This window comes from Protobothrops mucrosquamatus, unplaced genomic scaffold (assembly GCF_001527695.2).
Source record: "Protobothrops mucrosquamatus isolate PMUCROS unplaced genomic scaffold, P.Mucros_1.0 scaffold22, whole genome shotgun sequence".
Classification (NCBI taxonomy): Eukaryota; Metazoa; Chordata; class Lepidosauria; order Squamata; family Viperidae; genus Protobothrops; species Protobothrops mucrosquamatus.
The window spans coordinates 837,802-860,599 of NW_015386407.1; the positions used below are offsets into that span (position 1 = coordinate 837,802).

At 37.6% G+C, this 22,798-nt stretch overlaps 1 protein-coding gene across 4 annotated transcripts in view; it reads right to left on the bottom strand.

The window, feature by feature from the left end:
- Positions 1–22,798, bottom strand: part of PCDH9 (protocadherin 9) — a 784,060-nt gene that overhangs the window by 721,722 nt on the left and 39,540 nt on the right. For 2 of the 4 annotated variants that reach the window (XM_015810817.1, XM_015810815.1), the window contains exon 2: positions 10,134–10,138. The exons of the other annotated variants lie outside the window; for them this stretch is intronic. In XM_015810817.1, the coding sequence (XP_015666303.1) occupies positions 10,134–10,138 (5 nt within the window). The remainder of the gene's footprint in view (positions 1–10,133; positions 10,139–22,798) is intronic. 4 annotated transcript variants of the gene reach the window in all.

Here is a 22,798-nt window from a genome sequence, read left to right on the forward strand (position 1 = left end):
CATATTCATAAAGTTGCCCATCACACAAAACCACAAATTTGCCTTTCTGAAGACTGTGGTAATGAGATGTATGTTTCAAATAAACAAGCAGGTTACTTACATGAAAAAAAAAGTTCTGGAGAAATTGATGTTATCTGTTCTATAGGAAAAGATGCATAGGTCTTCCATAAGGCGGAAGCAGTGGTGGGATTCAACCGGTTCGCACCAGTTTGGCAGAACTGGTAGCTAATTTTGGGTTGAATTCGGCGAACCAGCTGAATCTCACCACTGGATGGCAGCCACTGAAGCCCTAGGTCTTTTTCGCAAGGCCCGGAACAGCCCTCCAGAAGTGTATGGATGCCGCTTCTGGAAGTCCATTCTGGGCCACGGAGGACCAGGCCCAGAATGGACTTCCGGAAGCGGTGTCCATGCAGAGAACTGGTTATTCACATATTTGAATCCCACCGCTGGGCGGAAGGCATAAATGGATACATATTCTTTTTCTATTATTCGGATTTGTTATCATGCAGAAAAAAACCCAGATGAAATATTGATCTATTAGCATGAATTGTACACTCAACAGGATGTGTAACAATCTGCACATGCTTATATACTATTTTTTTCTAAGTTTGTTCCTCCTTAAATTCATGGAGAAAGCAAAGCAAAACAATGATTACAAAATACACAAAGATTCATACAACTGGCAACCCTCTTGTCAAAAGATAACCCACCAATCTTAGGATATGTCATAAGAACAATCCTGTTCTTCCAGTCAAATGGAAAAGGAATATATCACTTCTGAATACATGGGTGGGACTCAGTTTTTTATTCTTTTTAATGGGTAACAAATGGTGCAAATACTGTATTAGTATTTTAATTATTTCCAAAATTAAAAGTTGAGAACATAGTGCTCTCCAGATGTGCAAAGACCCCAGTGTCAGCTGAAGAAATATAACAACTGAAGCTTGACATATTTGAAAGGTCGGGAAACAAATTTGCTCTCTGAGAAATAGTATAGTATAGTATAGTATAGTATAGTATAGTATAGTATAGTATAGTATAGTATAGTATAGTATAGTATAGTATAGTATAGTATAGTATAGTATAATTAATATAATAATTATTATATATATTATTTCTCAGAGATGGACATTGTTTTAGATATTGTATTCAACGGTTTTTAGTGTGAGGGAAAATATGGGCTGGGGGAAGGGTTCTCATCACACAAATGGACAGAACCGGTTTAAGATGATTCTTGAGGGTTTATTTTATTTAGTCTATCACTGACATGTCAAACTCGCGACGTTACATGACGTCGCATAACGTATCGGGACTGTTTTGCCATTGCTGGCAACGGGGTGGGTGTGGCTTCTGTGTGATGCGTCTGGCCCGTGGGCTGGCAGTTTGACACCCCTGATCTATCATATGCCTACTTAAGGCTTACTCTCTCTCCCTCTCTCTCCCTCTCCCTCTTCTTCTCCCCCCCTCCTGTTTCCCATCTGGATGGAGGAAATGTGGAATTTCCAGAAATCATGAATAGAGAACATTTTGAGGACCACCCTACTGAAACCCTAAGCATGTTGAGTGCATTGTCACATTTAGTGTGCAAATTCCAGGATCATGCCCATAGGTCACACCAAACCATCTCAAGTATTTGCAGGTTGTGCTTTTATTACTTTCTCATTGATGAGGAAATGTGCCATCACTAGACGTCTACCAACTAGTCAACACTCTTTGATCATATCCCCCTCAGCAAGTGTGTGATGGAAGTTGAATCCACATCTCTTATTTGTAGAGCACCTTCCAAGAAGCTGAATTCGCATTTCATTCTTCATTGCATTGTCATTCATCCCAGAATGACAGATGACCCTGGTACATTTTGCTGCTGATTTACCATGGCATTCATAATTCATATAAGCATCTAGTATTCATCTGGACTATTCTATCCAATCAACAGAATCTGTGTCAATGTTCAGATTAAGAGAGAACCATCCAAGGATAGATAGGAGAAACTAATCCATAAATAAACATTATATGTTTGGGCCATCATGTCTGGGCTGGGAAGCTAAACAGGATCATGCTCGTTTCACATTTGAATAAGAGACCACAAGGGTTTATGGGAGTAAAATGGGAAACCAGTGAATTTACTGGAAAAAGGCAATGATAACCTATTTCTCTGCTAGGAAAACTGCATGGATGTGTCATTAAGGTCATTTCACCCATGAATCCCTTCAGTAAAAAAAAAAAAAAGAGGAATGTATATCAGTTATAGGGTATCCCGTTCATATCTGGCATAGACACTGTGAATATAATCTCAAACATTTTGTATGGAACTGGCAGGAAATGGATGAGTTTACTAAAACTAAGACCAACTTTATGCATGGTTTGCTGTGCACATTGTCATGAGGCAAAATAAAAGAGGATTTAGGAAATGAATTAAGAGTTTTTATGCATATGCATAAATAAGTCCTTTACATAGCCAACTAACTGAATCTCCTCTCTTACGGAAGACTGACCGAATCAACAATACCAATTCTTATGCTTTCATGAACTCTTTCTTATGCAAAATGTTTTGTGGATTTGAAGGAGGATGATTCAAATGGAATCCAGCATCACTCCTATTCTAGATTCCATGTAGAAAAAAATAAGGCCAGCCCAGGTGCCAAAATTCTCAGTATTTCATCAGTTTGGAATCTAATCTTCCTAGCTCCTTTCTTATTTGTAAATGGATAGTGTCCCTGAAGTAAAGCTTGCCTTCTGGTGGTTTTTATACAGAATACAGAATAACAGAGCTGGAAGGGACCTTGGAGGTTTTCTAGTCCAACCCCCTGCTCAAGCAGAAAACCTTTACTATTCTGGACAAATGGCTGTCCAATCTCTTCTTAAAAACCTCCAGTGATGGAGCAGCCACAACATCTGGTGGCAAGCTGTTTCACTGATTGATTGTTCTTGCTGTGAGGAAATCTCTCCTTAGTTCTAGGTTGCTTCTTTCTTTGAATAAAGGTTCAGTTCCATCAATGGATGGAAATGATCCATTCATAAATGATTAGTAAACGATGCATTAGTAAATAATCATAGTCTTCCATCCATTAATGGAAACATCCATTTATGGATCATTTCAATATGGAAGTGGATTGCTATTGCTTCCTTTTGGATTGTTTCTTAATGTAGCCTACAGATCTAGTACCGTATATTCTGGAATCTGCCATCCAAACACTAACCAGATTTGTCACTGCTTAAGCCTGACAACTGTTTTGTCAAATATATCATGTGGCACTGATGAGACACCATGAGTTATCAAATGCATGAACCTCAGGCAGGCTGTACAAATCAGTCTGATCCTCAGAAACCTAGCTGCCAGAGGTAAAGATATGACTGGAAGACTTCTCAAAAATATTTTCACTTGTCTCCTTTCTTCATATTGCTGTTTCCACCACACTGGAAACATGTTAGATCTTCAAATACTGAGTAATTAGGCCAGAAAAGTAAATATGATTTTTGTGTTTAATTGTGTAATCCATGGATTGACTTTAGGACCTTGTTCTCAAGTTCTGATAGAACTCTTGACAGCAATTCAATTGTTTTAATTGAATTTAAGAGAAGAAGAGTTCATTGATGGATATCACAACTTTTGAATTTTAGACAGGGGACTTCATTCTAAAATAACAGCTAAGTCAAAAACTGTCTGCTTCAACCTGTCGGCTTTCTGTGCAGCCCTGAACTCAATAGAGACGTTTATTAAGTCAAACATCTGGTTTATATCATATTTACATCAACATTATTGATGCATGCAACTCAGGAAAAAATGATGGGTTTTTTTTTCATATCTCCAGTGTTCCTTTTTTGCAAGAAAATTCAAGACAAAGCATCAACGATGTAAAAAACAATTTCTGAAACTTTATTGTGATTTCTTTTCCAAAGTACATTTAGTAAATGATCGTAGCCTTAAAATCATCAGTTAAAAAATATGGTTGAAAGAAGTCCACATAGTAATTTAAGCAAAGTTTAGTTCCAATACAGGCTTTTGAAGTCACAGAATATAAATATATACACAGTTATATGAATGCAATAAACTTGCAGTTACATTAAGTTATATATATATATATGTATATCTATATATTGTAAATAAATAGAAGGGTTTTTGATTTGACAGGCATGAGAGGCATACTGCTTTACATTTAAATTGATTAATAAAATAAAACAAGGAATGTAGTACAGTTTGCAAGTACAGTCATTAAAAAAAAAGTTCATAGAACTGTTACAAAGTTCTGTTTGATAGAGGTTGAGTCTTGGCATTCATCAGTTTGGCAAATAAATCCAGAAACACACTAGCCCAAATACAATTGTTGTGTTGTGCTAGTCCATTGGTTCACATTGGTTTCATAAAAGGGACATTAGAAACCATTTTTTTGTTTTAACTGGAAGCGATTCTCATAAATGAAAGGCAACTGGGTATAATCAATGCTTTGCAAAACTGATGTTCGTTTTTTTTTTTTTTTCAACACTATCACCCCGAAGCAGTATTTTACTTCGGTACAACAGAGTGGATAATATAGCATAGACAAAACTTAGATAAATGCATAGAGTTTTTCTTCCTTTAAATCTAAACTAGTTATAATGATAAATACAGAGCAACGAGACTGAGATATAAGTTATATCACAATTTTGCAGCTTTTCTTTTATATAAGAATAAGTTTCTAAAAATGTGTTTCATTAAACAGCATCGTGAACATAAGCATCCCTACAGTATTCTTGGTCAAGGAAGGACTAAAATCTCCTATTGCATGGATGGCTACTACGTGTGTAGGGTTGTTGTTTTTTTTAATCATTTCATTATTACCTTACAGTGTCCATATCATACACATATTACAGGAATAATTTAAGAGCACAGAGCCTACCACTATTAAGGAATAATCACTGGACACATTTGCATTGTGTGCTAATCGGCGAATGCTAACCTTTATTTTTTTCTTTTTTTTAATGAAATATTACCACTACATCCAAATTAGATGTCATGAGTAAGTGCCAAGAGCAACTGAGGCTAAAATGCAATAAAATATACCCTTGGGACTAAGCTTCTTTTAACTCAGTGGGACATCTTGTAGGTGTTCATTGTCTCTTCTCCCTTCTGGGAAGATTGATTAAGCAGGTAGAGTAATATATCACTAGCTCACTCCATCAAAGTCATCTCCTAGTGGACTGAATTCCTTTTATTCTGTCTTTCTACCAGATTTGCAGTCTTTGGATGCCTATGTGGGTCTTCTTTACTATCAGAACATGTATGAGCAGAGAAGGCTAAGAACTTTTTTTTCCATGGAATTCCAGAAAGTTCTTTTCCATATGCTTTCTCTTCCCAAGATTCCAAGACTTGCAAAAAAAAATGTACCTTTGTCAATATAATTCTCGTCCCTTATCAAACCCTCCTACCTATGGCCCAACTACTTGCAACCATCTAGATTGGATAACTGCCTAGAAAGGACTGGGGTGAACTCACAAAATGTTCCCCAAAACTGGTGTTTGGGACATTTATATTTTTTCAATCTTAAGCAAAAAAAAAAAAGCAAAATCTTTTTTTTTTTTAATCCAGCAGTTAACTCATGTCTACATTTTAGGTGATCTCTAGGTTAAAGCACATTCTTAAAGTCTCAGGCAATAGCACAGGATCGTAGTCTGTTGCACTTTTAACTGCATATTCCACCCCGTGAAGATAACTTCCAGTTCCCATATGGCAAGGCTCTTTCTTTCTTTTATTTCTCTGATGAGCACCAAAGGAGCAAAAATTCTGCAAGAAGTCCTCAACTTACGACTGTAATGGAGAACAGAATTTCAATTGTAAAACATTGGGTTCATAACCGAAGCAGTGCATGACCAGACTTGATTTTATTACCATACTAGCTGTACCCGGCCACGCATTGCTGTGGCTCAGTCTGGTTAAACGTAAAAGAAGTGTGTCGCTTTTACGTCCAACAGATGGTGCTGTTTTTCAAAAAAAACATGTTTTTACCTGTCACAGGTGTGACATCTATATAATAGTAGGTATATAGAAACATGCGCGTATTCGAATGCAACGTTGTGTCAAAATTTCAAAGCAATCGGTGAAGAACGTTCGGAGATTTAAGATTTTGAACAAATGAACATTTACATTTTTATTTATATAGATATAGATTTACAAAGGTAGTAAAGTCAGTCAATGCAGTCTTAAAGCAAAGCACGTAGTTGTTAAGCAAAACTCGGGATCATTAAACAATTCCAGCATACCCAATGGGCATGTTCTACTGGAAAACGGGGGAAAAAAATCAAGATCACATGACTGCACAACACCGCAACCAGTTGTAAATGCCAGCCAGTTGCCAAGCTCCCCAAAATGTGGTCCCATGACCTCGGGGGTGGGCAGTCCTAATTTCAAGGATGGGTTGTAAGTACCTTTTTCAAGATCTGTCGTAAATTGAGGACTTCCTGTAGCTTCACATTCTCCTTACTAGTTTTGTAGCCCAGGATATCAATTTATATAAGAGAACTTTCAAAAATAATTTCAAACAGTTGTCTTTGGAGTAGTACAATAGTGACTCAGGTTGCATAATAATTCACAGTGTCGGCTTTAACCTGAGTAAAAATAACTCCTCAGCTTTTTTCAATGAGCACACAATTTTCTTCGGGGTGAACTTCTTAGCATCTCCCTCAGCCATACTGAAGCTAAACCAGCCTCCTGTATGGATCAGCTCCCAAGCCAAATTCCTTCGGGCCAAATTGATCCCAAGGGAAAAGGACTTCATCCTTCGCTTGACCTGGGGGTAAGCCCCAAATTAACACAATTCTCTTTGGAAGGCAAGTTCTCAAGAAAAGTAACCAGGAGAAGGAGGAATTGGTGGTGGCAATGTTAGGGCTGTCTGAGATGCAGAAGCTACAGTCCTTGTGATCTTCTCTTCGCCACAGAAACAAAAGTCTGTGGAGATTCTCAATCATCTTGGTCATGACTGGCCCAATTGCTTTTGCTTCTCATCCAAGAAGCTTCTTCAGTTCTAACCTTCTATTCCCCACCATTCAAGTCAGAACAGAAGAAGCTTCTTGGATGAGAAGCAAAACATTTTCAAGGAAAAAACAAGCAAACAATTGCCTTTTGAAAAGCACCTTGGGGACACAGAAACAAAAGCGTTTGGGGTCTCAAGTTCTCTAAATGATTTGAAAAACACCACAAACCTAGGGATGATGTTTCTGCTGCAGCTTCACAGCAACACCTATGCTATCCTTCCATACCTAGTTGGATATTTAGATCTTTTTACCATCAGATCGTGAACCATGGATGGCCTCTTCTAGACCATCAGGTGGGAACAGAGAGTAGGGTTAGAGTAAGGAGAGAAGCAATCTAGAACTAAGGAGAAACTTTCTGACAGTTAGAACAATTAACCAGTGGAACAACCTGCCTCCAGAAGCGGTGAATGCTCCAACACTAGAAGTTTTTAAGAAGAGACTGGACAGCCATCTGTCCGAAATGGTGTAGGGTTTCCTGCCTGCCTGAGCAGGGGTTGGACTCGATGACCTCCAAGGTCCCTTCCAACTTTATTATTATTATTACTAGTTAGAGGGGGGGGGAAGAAGGAACTGACCATTCCTCCAGAAACATTTTTGTAATAAATGCTGCTCTAAAGTGAAATAAAATGCTAGTCTCCATTTAATTTACCATCTGAGGGCCATTTTGGAGTCCTTCCAAAATAAATAGGTTTGAGGTTTTGCTGTTGATTTATCTGTCTTTTGTGTTACTGGACAGTCTTAACTTTAGGGTAACTGCCGTTTTCAGGCAAATACAGTAACTCTTAAAATGAGGATATTATTAGCCTCTTACTTTGAAGTTACTACATTTGTTATCTACTTGAGAAAAGAGACTGGCACTCTAAATATTTTGCAAAAAGGAGGTTTTCCCACCCCGCCCCCAACATTACTCCAACCCTGTGTATGTATGTATGTTTGTGTGTGTGTTTTTGTATGTGTAAATTTGTCCATGGCTACAAAACTGGGAGGATATAGTTAAAGATTAAAGGCTTGCTTTGCATTCTATTATAGGTTGGACTCAAAACAATAGCATCTGTTTTCAAATGTACTATTCTCCATAAACTATTATCTGTCCCATCAAAGACAAAGTCCTATCTGTGACTAGGAAAACAGAACTACCTTAAATTGTTTTCAACTCACTGATCACAGCTCACTTGCAACTATCATTTGTAATTTTTTTCCAACAGATTACTGCTATCTTACATTTGCAGCATACTAATCACAAATACCCAAGGAGAAAGGAAATTCAAAGAAAGACAAACAGTTTAAGGGCTTTCCACCTATTTCTCTGACTTCTGCATCCTGAACTTCCCTTAAAAAGTAGTATTCTGCTATTTCACTGCTATAACAAATGTAAATATATATATATTACACCAGAGTTAATATCTGAAGACATTATGAAAGACGTTTTTTAAAAAATTGCATTTAGCAATTTGAAATCGATTCCGCAGGGTTCATTCCTCCTGGTAACAATGCTAGATATTTTTACCTTATTTGGAGAGAAAGATTTACAAGGCAGAGCTGTTTTCTGTTTTGCAAGACATCTGAACTGTCTGGAAACAAATGGAAATAAACCTCCTAGGTTTAACCAGAACTAGATGTAAGCCTCAAATGCTAACTGAAGTTGAAGAAGCTCTCTTGACTTTTGAACCAATTTGTGGTTGATTATGATGTTTTTTTTTCCCCTACGTATTCCTAATGCCTCAAGAAATTCAATTATGACTGGTCTCCGAGTACAACTGATTTGTTACGGGCAATTCTAGGGATGAATCAAAAGCTAAAGCTGGTGTTGATCTGACCTAGCTCTGAAGAAAAAAACTTTTTTTCCCCAGTCCAACATAACTCCCCCCACCCAGCACTTCATACTCTCCATAGAATAAGTCTTCATCACTCATAGTGTGGTTTTATTTTTCCCCTAAAGCAATTTTTTACACCTCGGAACAAACCATACAGTAAGGAACTGCACTGAAAATCTACAAAGGGGTGAGTCCAGATAGAAGAATTCAAGAGTAAGAAGGGTAATCTGATGCTGTTGTCTCTGCTTTAAAAAAAAATTGCATGTATTAGATACTGTTCTTGACAATCTCTTTTGTCAATTTCATCAGTATTCAGACTGAAGTGAGAAAATTATCAACACACCTTTACGCTAATCAACACACTTTATACTCTCACTGCTCCCTCCCTCCCTTCCATGAAAACTAACTGTATTGTTACATATATTACATTAAATATACAATTCATTCATCTGTTTTATTCTACCTAGTAAACCACTTTGACAGTTACAAAAGAAACATATATATTTATAAGTGCTGTAACGAAATCAATGCTACTCCTGCTGTGTGGAACACAGTTACACTGTAGATTACACAAGCATCTTGCCATTTGCTTAGACCACTTGATTTCATCCACTGCCTCCATTCTTTTTTTTCTTTTTCTTTTTTTTTGTAAATCATTTCATTATTTTATGTGTTACTTCAATGTATATTTATCATGCTTATACACCACCTGAATTAGGAACTGATTCCTGGTGGTTTGAACTGCTGGTGTTGTCATTTTATTGCTTTCAGTTGGCTGTCTTTATAGACAGCTGCATTTTTTTGTTTTTGTTTTTTTGTTTTTAATGAAAACTCTTATAAAAGTGTAAAAAAAATCCATCTATCCATCAATAATAAAGTAAGCCTCAAAATGGAACATTGCTTAGTTTCTTGATGCAAAGGGAGAGGAATTATCATGCAGGGCTAACACATACCAAATCTCTTTGGAAAGTAGACTATTAAGATATTTGCTGAGCTTTCTTGAAAAAAAAAATCATAAAAATCATAGAATTATAGAGGTGGAGGAGACCTTACAGGTCACTTGATCCAGTTCACTGCTCAATGCAGGCTCCACTAGGACAGGGGTCTTCAATCTTGGCCCTTTTATGACTTGTGGACTTCAACTCCCAGAATTCATCAGCCAGCAATGCTGGCTGAGGAATTCTGGGAATTGAAGTCCACAAATCATAAAAGGGCCAAGGTTGAAGACCCTTGCACTAGGACATCTATGACAATTGATAGCCAGCCTCTGTTTGAAGAACTCTTATGAGAAAACTCAACTTGTTCTACTACTTACACTATCAAGAAGTCGTTTTGATGTACACCCTGAACCACATTTATTGTAGTTTTAACTCATTTGTCTAGCCCACTAGGGAAATAGAGAATAACTCCATTCTTCCTTCAATGTGCCAGTTATTTAAGGATACTGCTATATATACTCCTCTCAGTTGGCTTTCCTGGAGACTAAATACACCATTGATCTTTAACTGTTATCCACTGAGTTTAATTTCAAAACCTTTTGCCATCTTGGTAGGCTTCCTCTGAATAGATCTTACTCTTTCCTTTTTGAACCACGACACCAACAGAATATACTACCATCACACTATGACTACTGGTCCATTTTTCAGAAGGCTTTATCAATTTACCTGATAAAATGTAGGGTGAAATTCTCTGATCCCTTCTTTGGAAATAGCCCTCAGTTTGCATAGAAGATTGCAGAGTTAAATAACTGATCATTCACTTATTTGTCATCTTTTGTCTTTTTCTTTCTCTCTTTTTTTTAAAACTGGCAGCTAAAATAAATACAGGAGTGGGGAAAAGTGCTGAAAAACAGCCCAGTATGTCACCTAAGAGAGAGGTCCCCAACCTTTGGGGTACCAGGGACCGGTTCCGTGGAGAGAGGTTTTTCCGCACACTGGAAAGTGTGTGGTTTTGTGTGCTGCCTGCATCCTGTGGATGGGGCTTTGCTTGTTTGTGTGGAATGGTTGCTGGCATGCCGCAGCCCGGTACTGGTCCACGGACCGGGGTTTGAAGACCCCTGACCCTAAGAAGTGACTGAATGGAGAGCTGTGTTACATGTTCAAAAAAATTCGCAAGATTACTTCACACTGCTCGCTTCAAATCCCTATTATGAATTACCTGAACAAGTTGCAGAAGCTGACACAACTTGACACAAGTAAGAGTCAACCAAGCCAAACGTGGTGTGAGTGTATAGATTTATCTGCTAGAAGATATGGTTGTGTACCACACAAAGTTGCCTCTGTGACATGGAGGGCTATAAAAAAAAATGATTCATAGATAATAATAAATAAATAAATCAGAAATTTGTTTGGTGCCTTAATTCATACCAAGGATGGACAGTTTCAATCAGAAACAATGTCCCAATTCACTTAACTTACTCTTAAAGTCTGCTTTAAAAATCTTCCAGAGAACCCCTAAGCTCAAATTATGTTTTCTTCTTTAGAGACGCATTATTACCGTGATAATGGTCTGGTTATTTAAAATGTATATATCTGACCACCTGTGAAATGTTCCATTGCATGCAACTCTATCTCCATAAGTTTGCATTTTGTGGGAAAGTTCTAATCAAGGCATGAGAACACTTCACAAGCATAACCGTATTATTATCCAAGCCAGTTGACTTCAGTTATCTTATCAAGGTTGTTTTTTTTAACGAAGCTTGAATTCCAAGCCCAGAATGAAAATAAACCCAGAACAATGCAGGCAAGTGGGTGGATATCGTGAAGTTGACAAGGTAAACAGAACAACCTATCTTGGCATTGCAAGCAGCTGCATTTGAAAGTCAGAGGGATTTTTCTCCTATGGACAGGACCTCCCCTGCTTGCAAGTGGCAGGAATAGCAACTTAATTGATATTCAGAGAGTTTGAGTGCCTCCCCCCACAGATTTTAAGGCTGTGAGATATCAAAACACTGGGATTTTTCTACATTCACCATAAAGGCAAACTGAATGTTCTTAACCAAGAAAACTTTGTATGTTTTCTTATGTAAACTGCCAAAAGTTTACACAAATCAATGTACGTCTTTAAACTACAGAATGGGTTGTCTATTGAGTAGACAATGCAGTCACCATCTAGATGGTGTCTAATTGATTTCTGAATGTTGGCCAAGAGAGCATAGAAATTTTTCATATGCAGAATTACTATATCTGTATCTTCCATATTTTCACACGTTAGGATCCTTCTGTATTCTAAGTATTCATGGACATTATCTATTCTGTGGACGCAACTTGAAACAGATCAGTTTCAGAATCCAAACTGTGCCCCCCCCCCAGATTTAGGGATGGAGTTAAAATTGGTTATTACCTAATTTTGATACTGTAACAATTGCGACATCTCAAGTCAAAAGGGCTTTGTTTATGAGATACGAGATTCTGCAGGATTTCCAAAGCTTTAGAAAAAGATTTGGAGCTTCACGGCAGTGACTCCATGGTGACAGACTATGAATTAGGCCTTCTCTGCCAATGACTTGTAATGGGTCTTAGACAAGTAAAAGAAGCCACAGGGAGAGCCAATTTCTGTCATTCAAGCCAGAATGAAACCCAAAATTTAGGGTGTGTGGTCCATTTTAGATGCTGTAAGAGTAGAAGCTCTACAGCTGGCAATAAAGGAGCCATGGAGACTTCTGAATCAGGCAAAACCTGATCTGAAATGCTGAATTGGTCCAAACTAATTCAGTTCAAATTCCTAATTTGATAAGTCCGTCCAGTTTAATTTGAATTTTCAAACTGAATTACCAGACTGACTCCATTTGGACACATCTGATTAGACAATTTGAACTGACTTGGTGCTGATGTTATTGGGAGAATTGACTTGATCCATTGATTTGACCAAACTCTCTTCAAACCAAATCTCCAGAGCCTAAAAGCAGCAGCATTATAACAAAATGTCTGCTCTTTCTTCTCCTATATCAATGATGGTCATGCTATAAATCACTGCCTCTACAATTTCACAGAATTTCATTCATCATTCCTGCACACAGGCAATGTAAGTATTTCTAAAAATGAGAACATATCTACACAGGCGGAGGATCCCAGAAAACTGGTCCCAAAATCAAAATACTTACAAAGGGCCATCACTAGGGTCTTAATCAATTATGAAACAGGGAAGTATTTATTTCAAAAATGTTTATTGATTGTAGACTGGAACTAGTAGTTCCACCCCTACATTTAAAATTATCTATTAAGCAATTAAGCTGAAATTCTCTTGAGTAATTTTTCTTAGTACAATAGAGTGTTAATCCTTTTAAAAGTGGATGGAATTTAAGATTTTGTCTCCCTTCTGATCTATTCTTCTGGTAAGAGTAGCTGCAACAACTTAAGCATATGCTAGGAATTATTAATAATTACAACTGTAATTCATCGGTCTATGGAGGGGATGGCTAATGCAATTATTAAATTGTTTGTTGGCCCACAAACTAGGATATGTACACAGGATGACTTTCAGTATATGCAGCACTTCTTAATCATAATGCACGCAGACACACAACAATGTATAAACTCAGCAATCAGTGTTGCTTGCAATTATTTTTTTGTTTCCATTTTTCAATTGATTTTTTTTAAAGAACCCATTTAGACCAAAGATGACTTTCATCCCTGGGGGTAGATATATCCTGCCAGATTCTACTTTCCAATTTTTGTTAGCAACGATTATGACTTTCTCTTACCTGCAACTTGTTACAACATACTGTACATTCTTTGACAATAGTCTCATACATTTGTGCCCCTTAGAATGATCCTAAGGCACAAATTACCTATGCCAGTAGGTTAGCAGGAATCTGCCAAACCGAATCAACATTTTCAAGGACTTCCAAAGAAGTAAATGTTGGAATAAAAAAAGGACCTCCTGGCCTTTCACCTTCAACCTTTCCATTTTCAGACAATATCTTAAAAAAAAAAAAAAACTTGGTTTGATTGGCTTCACACATAAAGCTCTGTAATCATCTTGCAGTTACTGCTGCTCTTCTAATCTTTCTTACCTAGCAGCTGTAATACTGGGGACAACAGACATGTCCCTGTGACTTTTCCCTAACACCAACACAAAACACTACTTAAGGTAATTAAGAAGGGGCTGATACATTGCCGTCCTTCAGTCTATTTTGGGCTGGTTATTTGGAGTTTTGAGAATGCATACTTGGAAGGACACCCCATTCCATTGACTAAAATATACAGGCTTTACATAAAGCAATCTGCCATCCTTTCTACCTCTCCCAACATAGTTTGCCTTTAATCATACCTTCCTGGCAGGTGGGCACTCTTTTAAACAAAGTGCTGATTGGCACCCACCTATCACTTTTTTATTATTATTATTTTCTAAGCAGCCTAGAAGCATATTTGAAATGGAAATTAATTACAGAGTCTAACTCTTTTTGGTCTGAAGCATGGAGGAGGAGGAGGAGGAGGAGGAGGAGGAGGAGNAGAAGAAGAAGAAGAAGAAGAAGAAGAAGAAGAAGAAGAAGAAGAAGAAGAAGAAGAAGAAGAAGAAGAAGAAGAAGAAGAAGAAGAAGAAGAAGAAGAAGAAGAAGAAGAAGAAGAAGAAGAAGAAGAAGAAGAAGAAGAAGAAGAAGAAGAAGAAGAAGAAGAAGAAGAAGAAGAAGAAGAAGAAGAAGAAGAAATATTTTGAGGGGAAGCAGTAATTCTGCTGAATGGTTCTCTAGATGTTGGACACTTTCATTCCAGGCAGAGTCTGTTATTGTCTGCAATTCAGATGAAACTCAACTCCAGAAAATGTTGTCCAGGAAATCCAACATGTACTAATCTGAGGTCCACTATATTCAACATTTATTACTGTCTGTATATCAAATTCCATTTGCTTTTCTTTTGCAAATAAAGGTTTGCCACCCTGTCTGCAATGCACTGAGAGGACAACTGAACCATTCTGTGGAGAAAATGAAAAAGTCCTTTCTCACAAAACATTACAATTCCTTTTGTGATAAAAAGCCTCCCTACAGCTGCAAGGGGGAGAAAAATATGATCTGATTTGCTAAAAGGATAAATAAACATGTATCGTCCACACATTTGATTTTATTGCATCCCTTAGTTAATTTAATTTAGTCCCTGTTAAACCTTTTTTTTTAATGAAACAATGAGGTCCAAATGCATTAGAAACTTGAGAACTGGCTCTTGGCACGAGTGATGTAAAAATATGGAAGAAGCATTCAAATGCTAAAGAGATTGCTCAGCTGGGAATGAGGAGAAAGAGATAAAAAGAAACCCCTCTCATATACCTCAAAGTTTGTCATCTCCCATACTCCATGTAATGGACTTTCTGGGTTACTTATTTAAATATTTAAAGTTCATCTGCTGCCTGTGAGGATTTCAACATGGCTTACAAGCCATAAAAGGCATATGCACGCAGCAAAATGAAAGCGAAATAAAGAACCCAAATGGAAATGACCATCATACAAGAGCAGAAAAGAATGGGTTTTCACAAAGGCCTGACCAGGATGTGGCTTTCAAATCAGAAAATGTGTCCATTAAAAGCCTTCACAAACATTGCCTTCTGGTGCTTTGGTGCCTTTCAAGGACAGGATATTCCAATGGTAGGTGACAACAGTAGGGGGGTTTAGCATTTCATTTTAAAAGATGCAAATTAGTCAAAAAAGAATATCCAGGTATTTAGCTCAATAACCCAATGCAGTAAACTATTTAGCTGCTTAGCTAAATGCACCAAAGCACCTGAAGGCAAGACAAGAAACAATGGTTGGAAACTAATCAAGGAGAGAAGCAACGTGAAATTAAGGAGAAACTTCCTGACAGTGAAAACAATTAACCAGTGGAACGACTTTCCTCCAGAAATTGTGGGCACTCCATCATTGGAGATTTTTTAAGAAGAGACTGGACAGTCAATTGTTTGAAATGGTATAGGGTCTCCTGCTTGAGCAGGGGGTTGGACTAGAAGATCTCCAAGGTCCTTTCTAGCTGTATTCTGGATGAATAGAATAGAGCTGGAAGGGACCTTTGAGGTCTTCTAGTCCAGCCCTCCACTCAAGCAGGAGAACCTATAGCATCTCAGACAAGTGGCTGTCTAGCCTCTTCTTAAAAATCTCCAGTGATGGAGCACCCATAATTTCTGAAGGCAAGCTGTTCCACTAGTTAATTGTCCTCACTGTCAGGAAGTTTCTCCTTAATTCTAGGTTGCTTCTCTCTTTGTTCAGTTTCCAATCACTGTTTCTCGTCTTGCCCTCTGATGCTTTGGTAAATAACGTGACCCCCTCTTCTTTGTGACAGCCCCTCAAGTACTGGAATACTGCTATCATGTCTCCCGTTTCTTCTTTTCTTTAGACTAGCCAAACCCAAGTCCTGTAGCTATTCTTCATATGTTTTAGTCTCCAGGCCTTTGATCATCTTAGTTGCTCTTCTCTGAATTTTTTCCAAAGTCTCAACATCTTTTTTGTGATATGGTGACCAAAATTGACTGCAGTATTCCAGGTGTGGTCTTTCTATTCTATTCTATTCTATTCTATTCTATTCTATTCTATTCTATTCTATTCCATTCCATTCCATTCCATTCCATTCCATTCCATTCCATTCTGTTTACATAGATTAGTAACAGTTACAGAACATTATAATGTTTAAATATAGCGCCATATGTATGCATCTTCCTTAATATTTTGCCTTTGAAGACATGAATACATAAAGATCAGTAGCAATTGCCAATTTTCCTGGCCTACCACTTATAGCATAGATTTACTGCTACACCCTTAGGTGCAATTTTGTCCTAGTCCATTAATCCTCTCAATCCTCTCCAAATCCTCGGGACTTGTACGGAGTAATCCTCAATTGTTGTGCTGCAGGAACACAGGAAAATCTGCCTCTAGGCAGAAAATTACAGTAGGAAGTCTATTAAACTGGACTCTTACTATGTCCAGTCCGGTAGCTCCTGCTTGTCGCAGTCCTAACTCAGAGCTATGGTGTCAGAACAAATTATCATCTGAACGCTGATGCAAAATTAATTTGGTGCCTCCCAAAGCCTTGCTGATTCAGTTCCCAGATGATGGCCAAACTTGATAGATTTAAAGAGTATTTGGAGATGGAATCAACACTATGTGAAGTGTGACTTCATTCCTTTATATGTGTCAGGTTTCCACTCCCATTGGGACTTTCTATCATTTGAGAACAAGCATGTAACCCTACAATGTATAGTTGGATTTGTGCAAGAGATTTCTGTTTCTCTGTGGTATATATGGATCAGGGTTTCTTCACTCATCTGATATGTCCTTTCTTCCTTATGCACCTTGTCTCTCTCTCTCCGCAAAATATACAAAACACTAAATAACCCTATCAAGTTCAGTTTCACCTTTCTTATTTTCAGTAATTCTGTAGTGAGCGTGCCTTACAACTGCCAGCTCTGTTTTTGTTTTTTTGTTTTTCCTTCCTGGAAGGATTGAACAAATAAAACTGGCAAATCGTGGTTTCTATTTCAGGGCCATTAAATATTAATTGTTAAGCTCGAAAGGGTGTGTGGCTGCTGGCTTGTTTTGTTGTGTTTTTAACTGTAGGACATTATCCTTTCAAAATCCTTCAAACTGAAGAAAATGTGTTTACTCCCAGGAGCAACTAACAACACTTTTGTCTGTGGCCATGGTTCGACATAGTGTCTGGTTCACAAATACCTCTTCAATATTTGATGGCATGGGCTAGGTTTGCCTTAAGAATAATTCTGGGTGTGCACAGCTTTCCCCTTGTTGTAGAAGAACTACACTCCCTGCAAACCACTATACAACTCAAGAATACAGCTTCTTTCAAGGCAGTATTGTATATCTGGCTCCCTCCGGGTGCACGGATATTCGGCCTTCCAGAAACAATTGTTTGGAGGGTTTTTACACAACCTGCACTCTAAAGTACATTACATTAAAGTAATCTCCCTCCAGCAGAGCTGGGTGCCATTAAAATGATAATGGGGCCCCAAAGAGATTTGTGTGTGTGTGTGTGTGAGAGAGAGAGAGAGAGAATAAGGGAGAGGAAAGTTTCTTTGTAAACCACAAAGTGACCATGTTTTACATTAAATTGCACAGGGGCTTTATGTCAACAGCTGTCATTGTGTTCAACTGCTGTACTTCAGAATAAGCAAGGAACATAGTAATCCCAATCAGCCTTCCCATGAAGCCTGTAATGATGAAAGGAAACAAATTTTGACGCAGCCAATTGCCTTTTAATGGACAGAAGTATTCCTAACTTCTGTGAATGTAGCTAAGGACACCTGGAATTGTGAGCCCTAATATTCCACATGTCAATGTTCTTTAACATAGCATCTCCTGTGAAATTGCAAACAAATAGTCTCTTACCTTGTTGAGACTAGCAAACCAAGATCAATAGCACTTAGACTTACTATACCACCCCATAGTGCTTTACAGCACTCTCTAAGCGGTTTACAGAGTCAGCATATTGCCCCCAACAATCTAGGTCCTCATTTTACCGACCTTGGAAGGATGAAAGGCTGAGTAAACTTTGAGCCCATCAGGATTGAACTCCTGGCAGTCAGCAAAATTAGCCTGCAATACTGCCTTCTAACCATTGTGCCACCATGGCTCTTAATATCTTAAGAATGTGATGGATTGCATAGATAAAGGATTTGTAGAATGCAAGTCCACAATTTATCACAATATCCAATGGAGAAACATGCAAAAAAAAAAAAGGAACCACTGGATGGCAAGTACTATAATCACAATGGGGAAAATTCTTCTCTGACCCTTAAAATGTTCACAGATTGAAAATATAGAGTAATATTGGCAATTCTGTCAGTTGGAGATAGTTCCCTTCTCCAGGACAGGGTGGTAAAGAAAACATAGGACTTCAAATCCATAAATCCACTGTTGACCCAGTTGGGATTAATTTACAGTTTTCCAATTTATAAATGATAATCTGGTAAATTCTTTAAAAACCAAAGGCTTCTTTGCTAATTAACTACAGAAAGATTAGTTAAGGTCAATCTTGACTGTGTTCTTCAATTAGATATAAAAGACAGAGTGCAAGGGATACTTTTTTCCCCTGAAAACCTAGCAGTTTTTGATAGGAATACTGATCCTGTGGCACCCAAAATCTGACAATTGAAAATTAACTTATCTGAATGTTATCAGACAGATGTTTTAAAGTAGAGAGTAAGTGTGGTATCCCTCCAAGAATTATCCTACAAGTTACTTGATTGGGGTCTTAAGGTAAACCTTCTGGGGTGGCATGTTTGGATTACATTCTGCCATATTAAACCAGTTTATGCACAAAATGGCTGATGCGAAAGATTGATTTATCAGAAGACAAATTAGCACTTTAGCAATGTTTCATTAGAAGCTTTGTGGGGTCCATAGAAGTTCTCCTAATAAAGATGATGCTTAAAATCTACTGCTTTGCTCTGCAGCATGGCAGTTTTCAATTTAATATCAAAAGCAAAATGAATAAAGTCAGATGAGGCAGGAAGCCTAATAGGACACCAAAGGAGGATTCTAAGAGCATCCATGCTGCCTATCCTTGAGTTCCTCCTGTACTCCTTCAGGTGAAGAGGATGTGTTGCATTCTCTTACCCCTCCAATGTTGTCCACATATACTATAAGTATTTGCTAAAAATTTCATTTTTTAACCTCCTTATTTAACAATAGCGGCAAAGCTCTTTGACCAAACAAGCATTGAGAAACTAGAATCTTTACTTCAGTCTGCACCCTGTTTGGTGTAACATTAGAATCATAGGATTGTAAGACACTTTGGAGGTCTTTTAATTCAATCCTCTGTCCAAGGCATGAATATCTAAGCTTGTTTAAAAATCTCAAGGACTGGAGTCTAAAACATATAAGGAACGGTTGCTGGAATTGGGTATGTCTAGTTTAATGAAGAGAAGGATGAGGGATGACATGAAAACAGGGTTCCAATATCTCAGGGGCTGCCACAAAGAAGAGAGAGTCAAGCTATTCTCCAAAGCACTTGAGGGCAGGACAAGAAGCAATGGATGGAAACTAACCAAAGAGAGAAGCAACCTAGAACTAAGGACAAATTTCCTGACAGTCAGAACAATTAATCAGTGGAACAACCTGTCTCCAGAAGCTGTGAGTGCTCCAACACTTGAAGTTTTTAAGAAGAGACTGGACAGTCATTTGTCTGAAATGGTATAGGGTTTCCTGCTTGAGCAGGGGGTTGGACTAGATGACCACCAAGTTTCCTCCCAACTTTATTATTACTATTAAGATGACCTTCCATCATCATCATCATCATCATCATCATCATCATCATCATCATCACTACTATTACTACTACTACTACTACTATTATATACAGGCTGTTCTATTCCATTCAACTGTCATATTGAGAAAATGCCAATTTATTTCGTGTTTGGATTTTTCTTTCTAACGCCTCAACCAGTTGGTTTTGGTCCTATTTTGAGTACTATAGAGAATAAATCCATGCCGTATTCCCCGTAACAGCATTTCAAATATTGTAAAAATGCTATTATTTTTCCTTTTGGCCTCCTTGTCTTTAGGTTTTGCATAGCCAGTTGTTTCAATCCTTTAGCCACCAAGGTCCTCCTCGCTGCACTCTTTCTAAGGAGTCAGCATCTTTCTTAGATTGTGTCAATCAAAACTGGACACGGTATTCCAGGTGTGAATATCAGGGCAACATAGAGCAGAACTGTGTGAATATCAGGGCAACATAGAGCAGAACTGTTACCTCCCATGAACTCAATGTTACATCTCAGCTGATGGAGGTCAAGCCAGAATTCATTGACTTTTGCAGCTGTTATTTTATCTACCTTACATCTTCTATGAACATCCATGTTCAGACAAGATGGCTTCTTTACATATAACTTCAGTACAAAAGTTCTGATGAAAGCAAAGAGAATGAAGACACTACCTTATTCTCTTTCCTTCCTCTCTTTCATGCACGTGTCTATAGCATATTTTGAATCTACAGTGAATGGTGTTTATGTTTTCCATTGAGCATTAAGATGGCATTGATAAACATCCAGGGGAGATTAAATAAAATCGATGACATAGCAAGTCCAGATATACTCCAAAATGTTCATTTCTTTGTAGCTGTTTTCAACAATAAGAAACAATGACTTTTTGTGATTGCGACACATGTCAAAGCTTTTGAAAAACCTTAATTTGGTATTGAGTCTTACACACTTATCTTGGTATATAATTTTGCTACCATAGTGTTTGTCAAAACAATATGGTTTGATTTACATTGATTGAATGTTTGTTTCATGAATTTAAGCTACTGATTCTTACTTTTAAGGCTTAAATAGTCTAGGCAATTTAGATTATCTTTTTCCATGTCTCCCCTCGCCTCTCTATTTTCAGTATCTGAAGTCATAATCCACATTTTTGAGACAGTGTTAATGCTACAATAGATGCCTTCAAAAAAAAGTGTAAACCAAACCAGAATATGATTGGTTATAATGCAGAATGATATATCTATGTACCAATAACTTGTTCCACAAAGAAGAGTTGCGTTCACCATGATCATGGTTGGGTACAGAAAAGGTTAAATGTCTCCATACAATCCAATATTAACAGAAATCACCCCCTATATAGATACTCTTGTGGTGTAATGTTTAATTGATATCTAAGCATTTTTAGATGAGTGTGGAAACAGCAATAGCAATAGCACTTAGACTTATATACTGCTTCATAGTGCTTTACAGCACTCTCTAAACGGTTTACAGAGTCGGCCTATTGCCCCCAACAATCTGGGTCCTCATTTTACTGACCTTGGAAGGATGGAGGGCTGAGTCAACCTTGAGCTGAATTGAATTGCTGGCAGTGGGCAGAATTAGCCTGCAATACTTCCACCACAGCTCTTAGGAAATGTTATTTTGTGTTTGTTTATTAATGAAGTTTTTTTTTAAGTTCTAACTATATTATTGGTGTGATTTCTATATTACTATTACAATTACTATTGGTTTAAATCTAAAATTCAGATGACAGATATAGATAGATAGATAGATAGATAGATAGACAGACAGACAGACAGACAGACAGACAGACAGACAGATAGATATAGATGAAAGAAGGGAGAGGGATGGATCTATCTATCTATCTATCTATCTATCTATCTATCATCTCTTTCTCTCTCTCCTTCTCCCTCTCTCTCGCTTTTCCCATTAGTTACGAGAGGGCAACAAGGCCAGATAGAAAGAAAGAAAGAAAGAAAGAAAGAAAGAAAGAAAGAAAGAAAGAAAGAAAGAAAGAAAGAATATGAGCTAGGAACAATAAATTAACTCCTGTGACACACAGCCAAGTGAAAATATGAATCTCAGTAAATCCTGAGGAAATAAAATCAAACTGGTGCTTAAAATAACAGAAAAATGCAACCAAAAAGTCAAGTTGCTAGTTGTCATCAACAAACCCTTCATGGCATAGGGCTAGGTTATTTGTGGACCACCTATGTTCAGTTATTTCTGCCTCTCAAAAACTTTAGAATAAAATTCTAAAAGAAAAAAAATGTAGAACCATCTAAAAACATGTGATAAAATCAAGAACTGGCTTGAGGGGCAAACTGTATTATTATTTTTTTTTAATCTCCATGTGAGCACTCTCTACAAGAGGGTTGTGTGAAAAAAGTTGTGTAAAAAGCCTTATTTGCAAAATATCCTGTGGTTTCTCAAAGTGCCCTGAGCTTAAAATAGACCATTCTAGGTTACCTAAAATGGTTTCCTTGATTACAAGATTGCTCTCCAGAGACATATGGAATAGTTGGTCCTAAGCACCTTCCGAGTGCTAATGACCAGATGACTGCAAAGAATATAAATCCTTCCTTTCTCTACCATTCAGTCAGAATTAAAGAAGCTTCTTGGATAAGAAGTAAAACATCCTCAAAAAAAAAAAAAAGTCCAGTTGCCTTTTAAAAAGCACCTTTGGGACAGTTGGTTCTAAGTTCTGAAATGTCCACCCAGGGACAGATGTGTTCCAAGTTTTTGCATTTCATTCCTATATTGTGATGGCCACCTCTTCT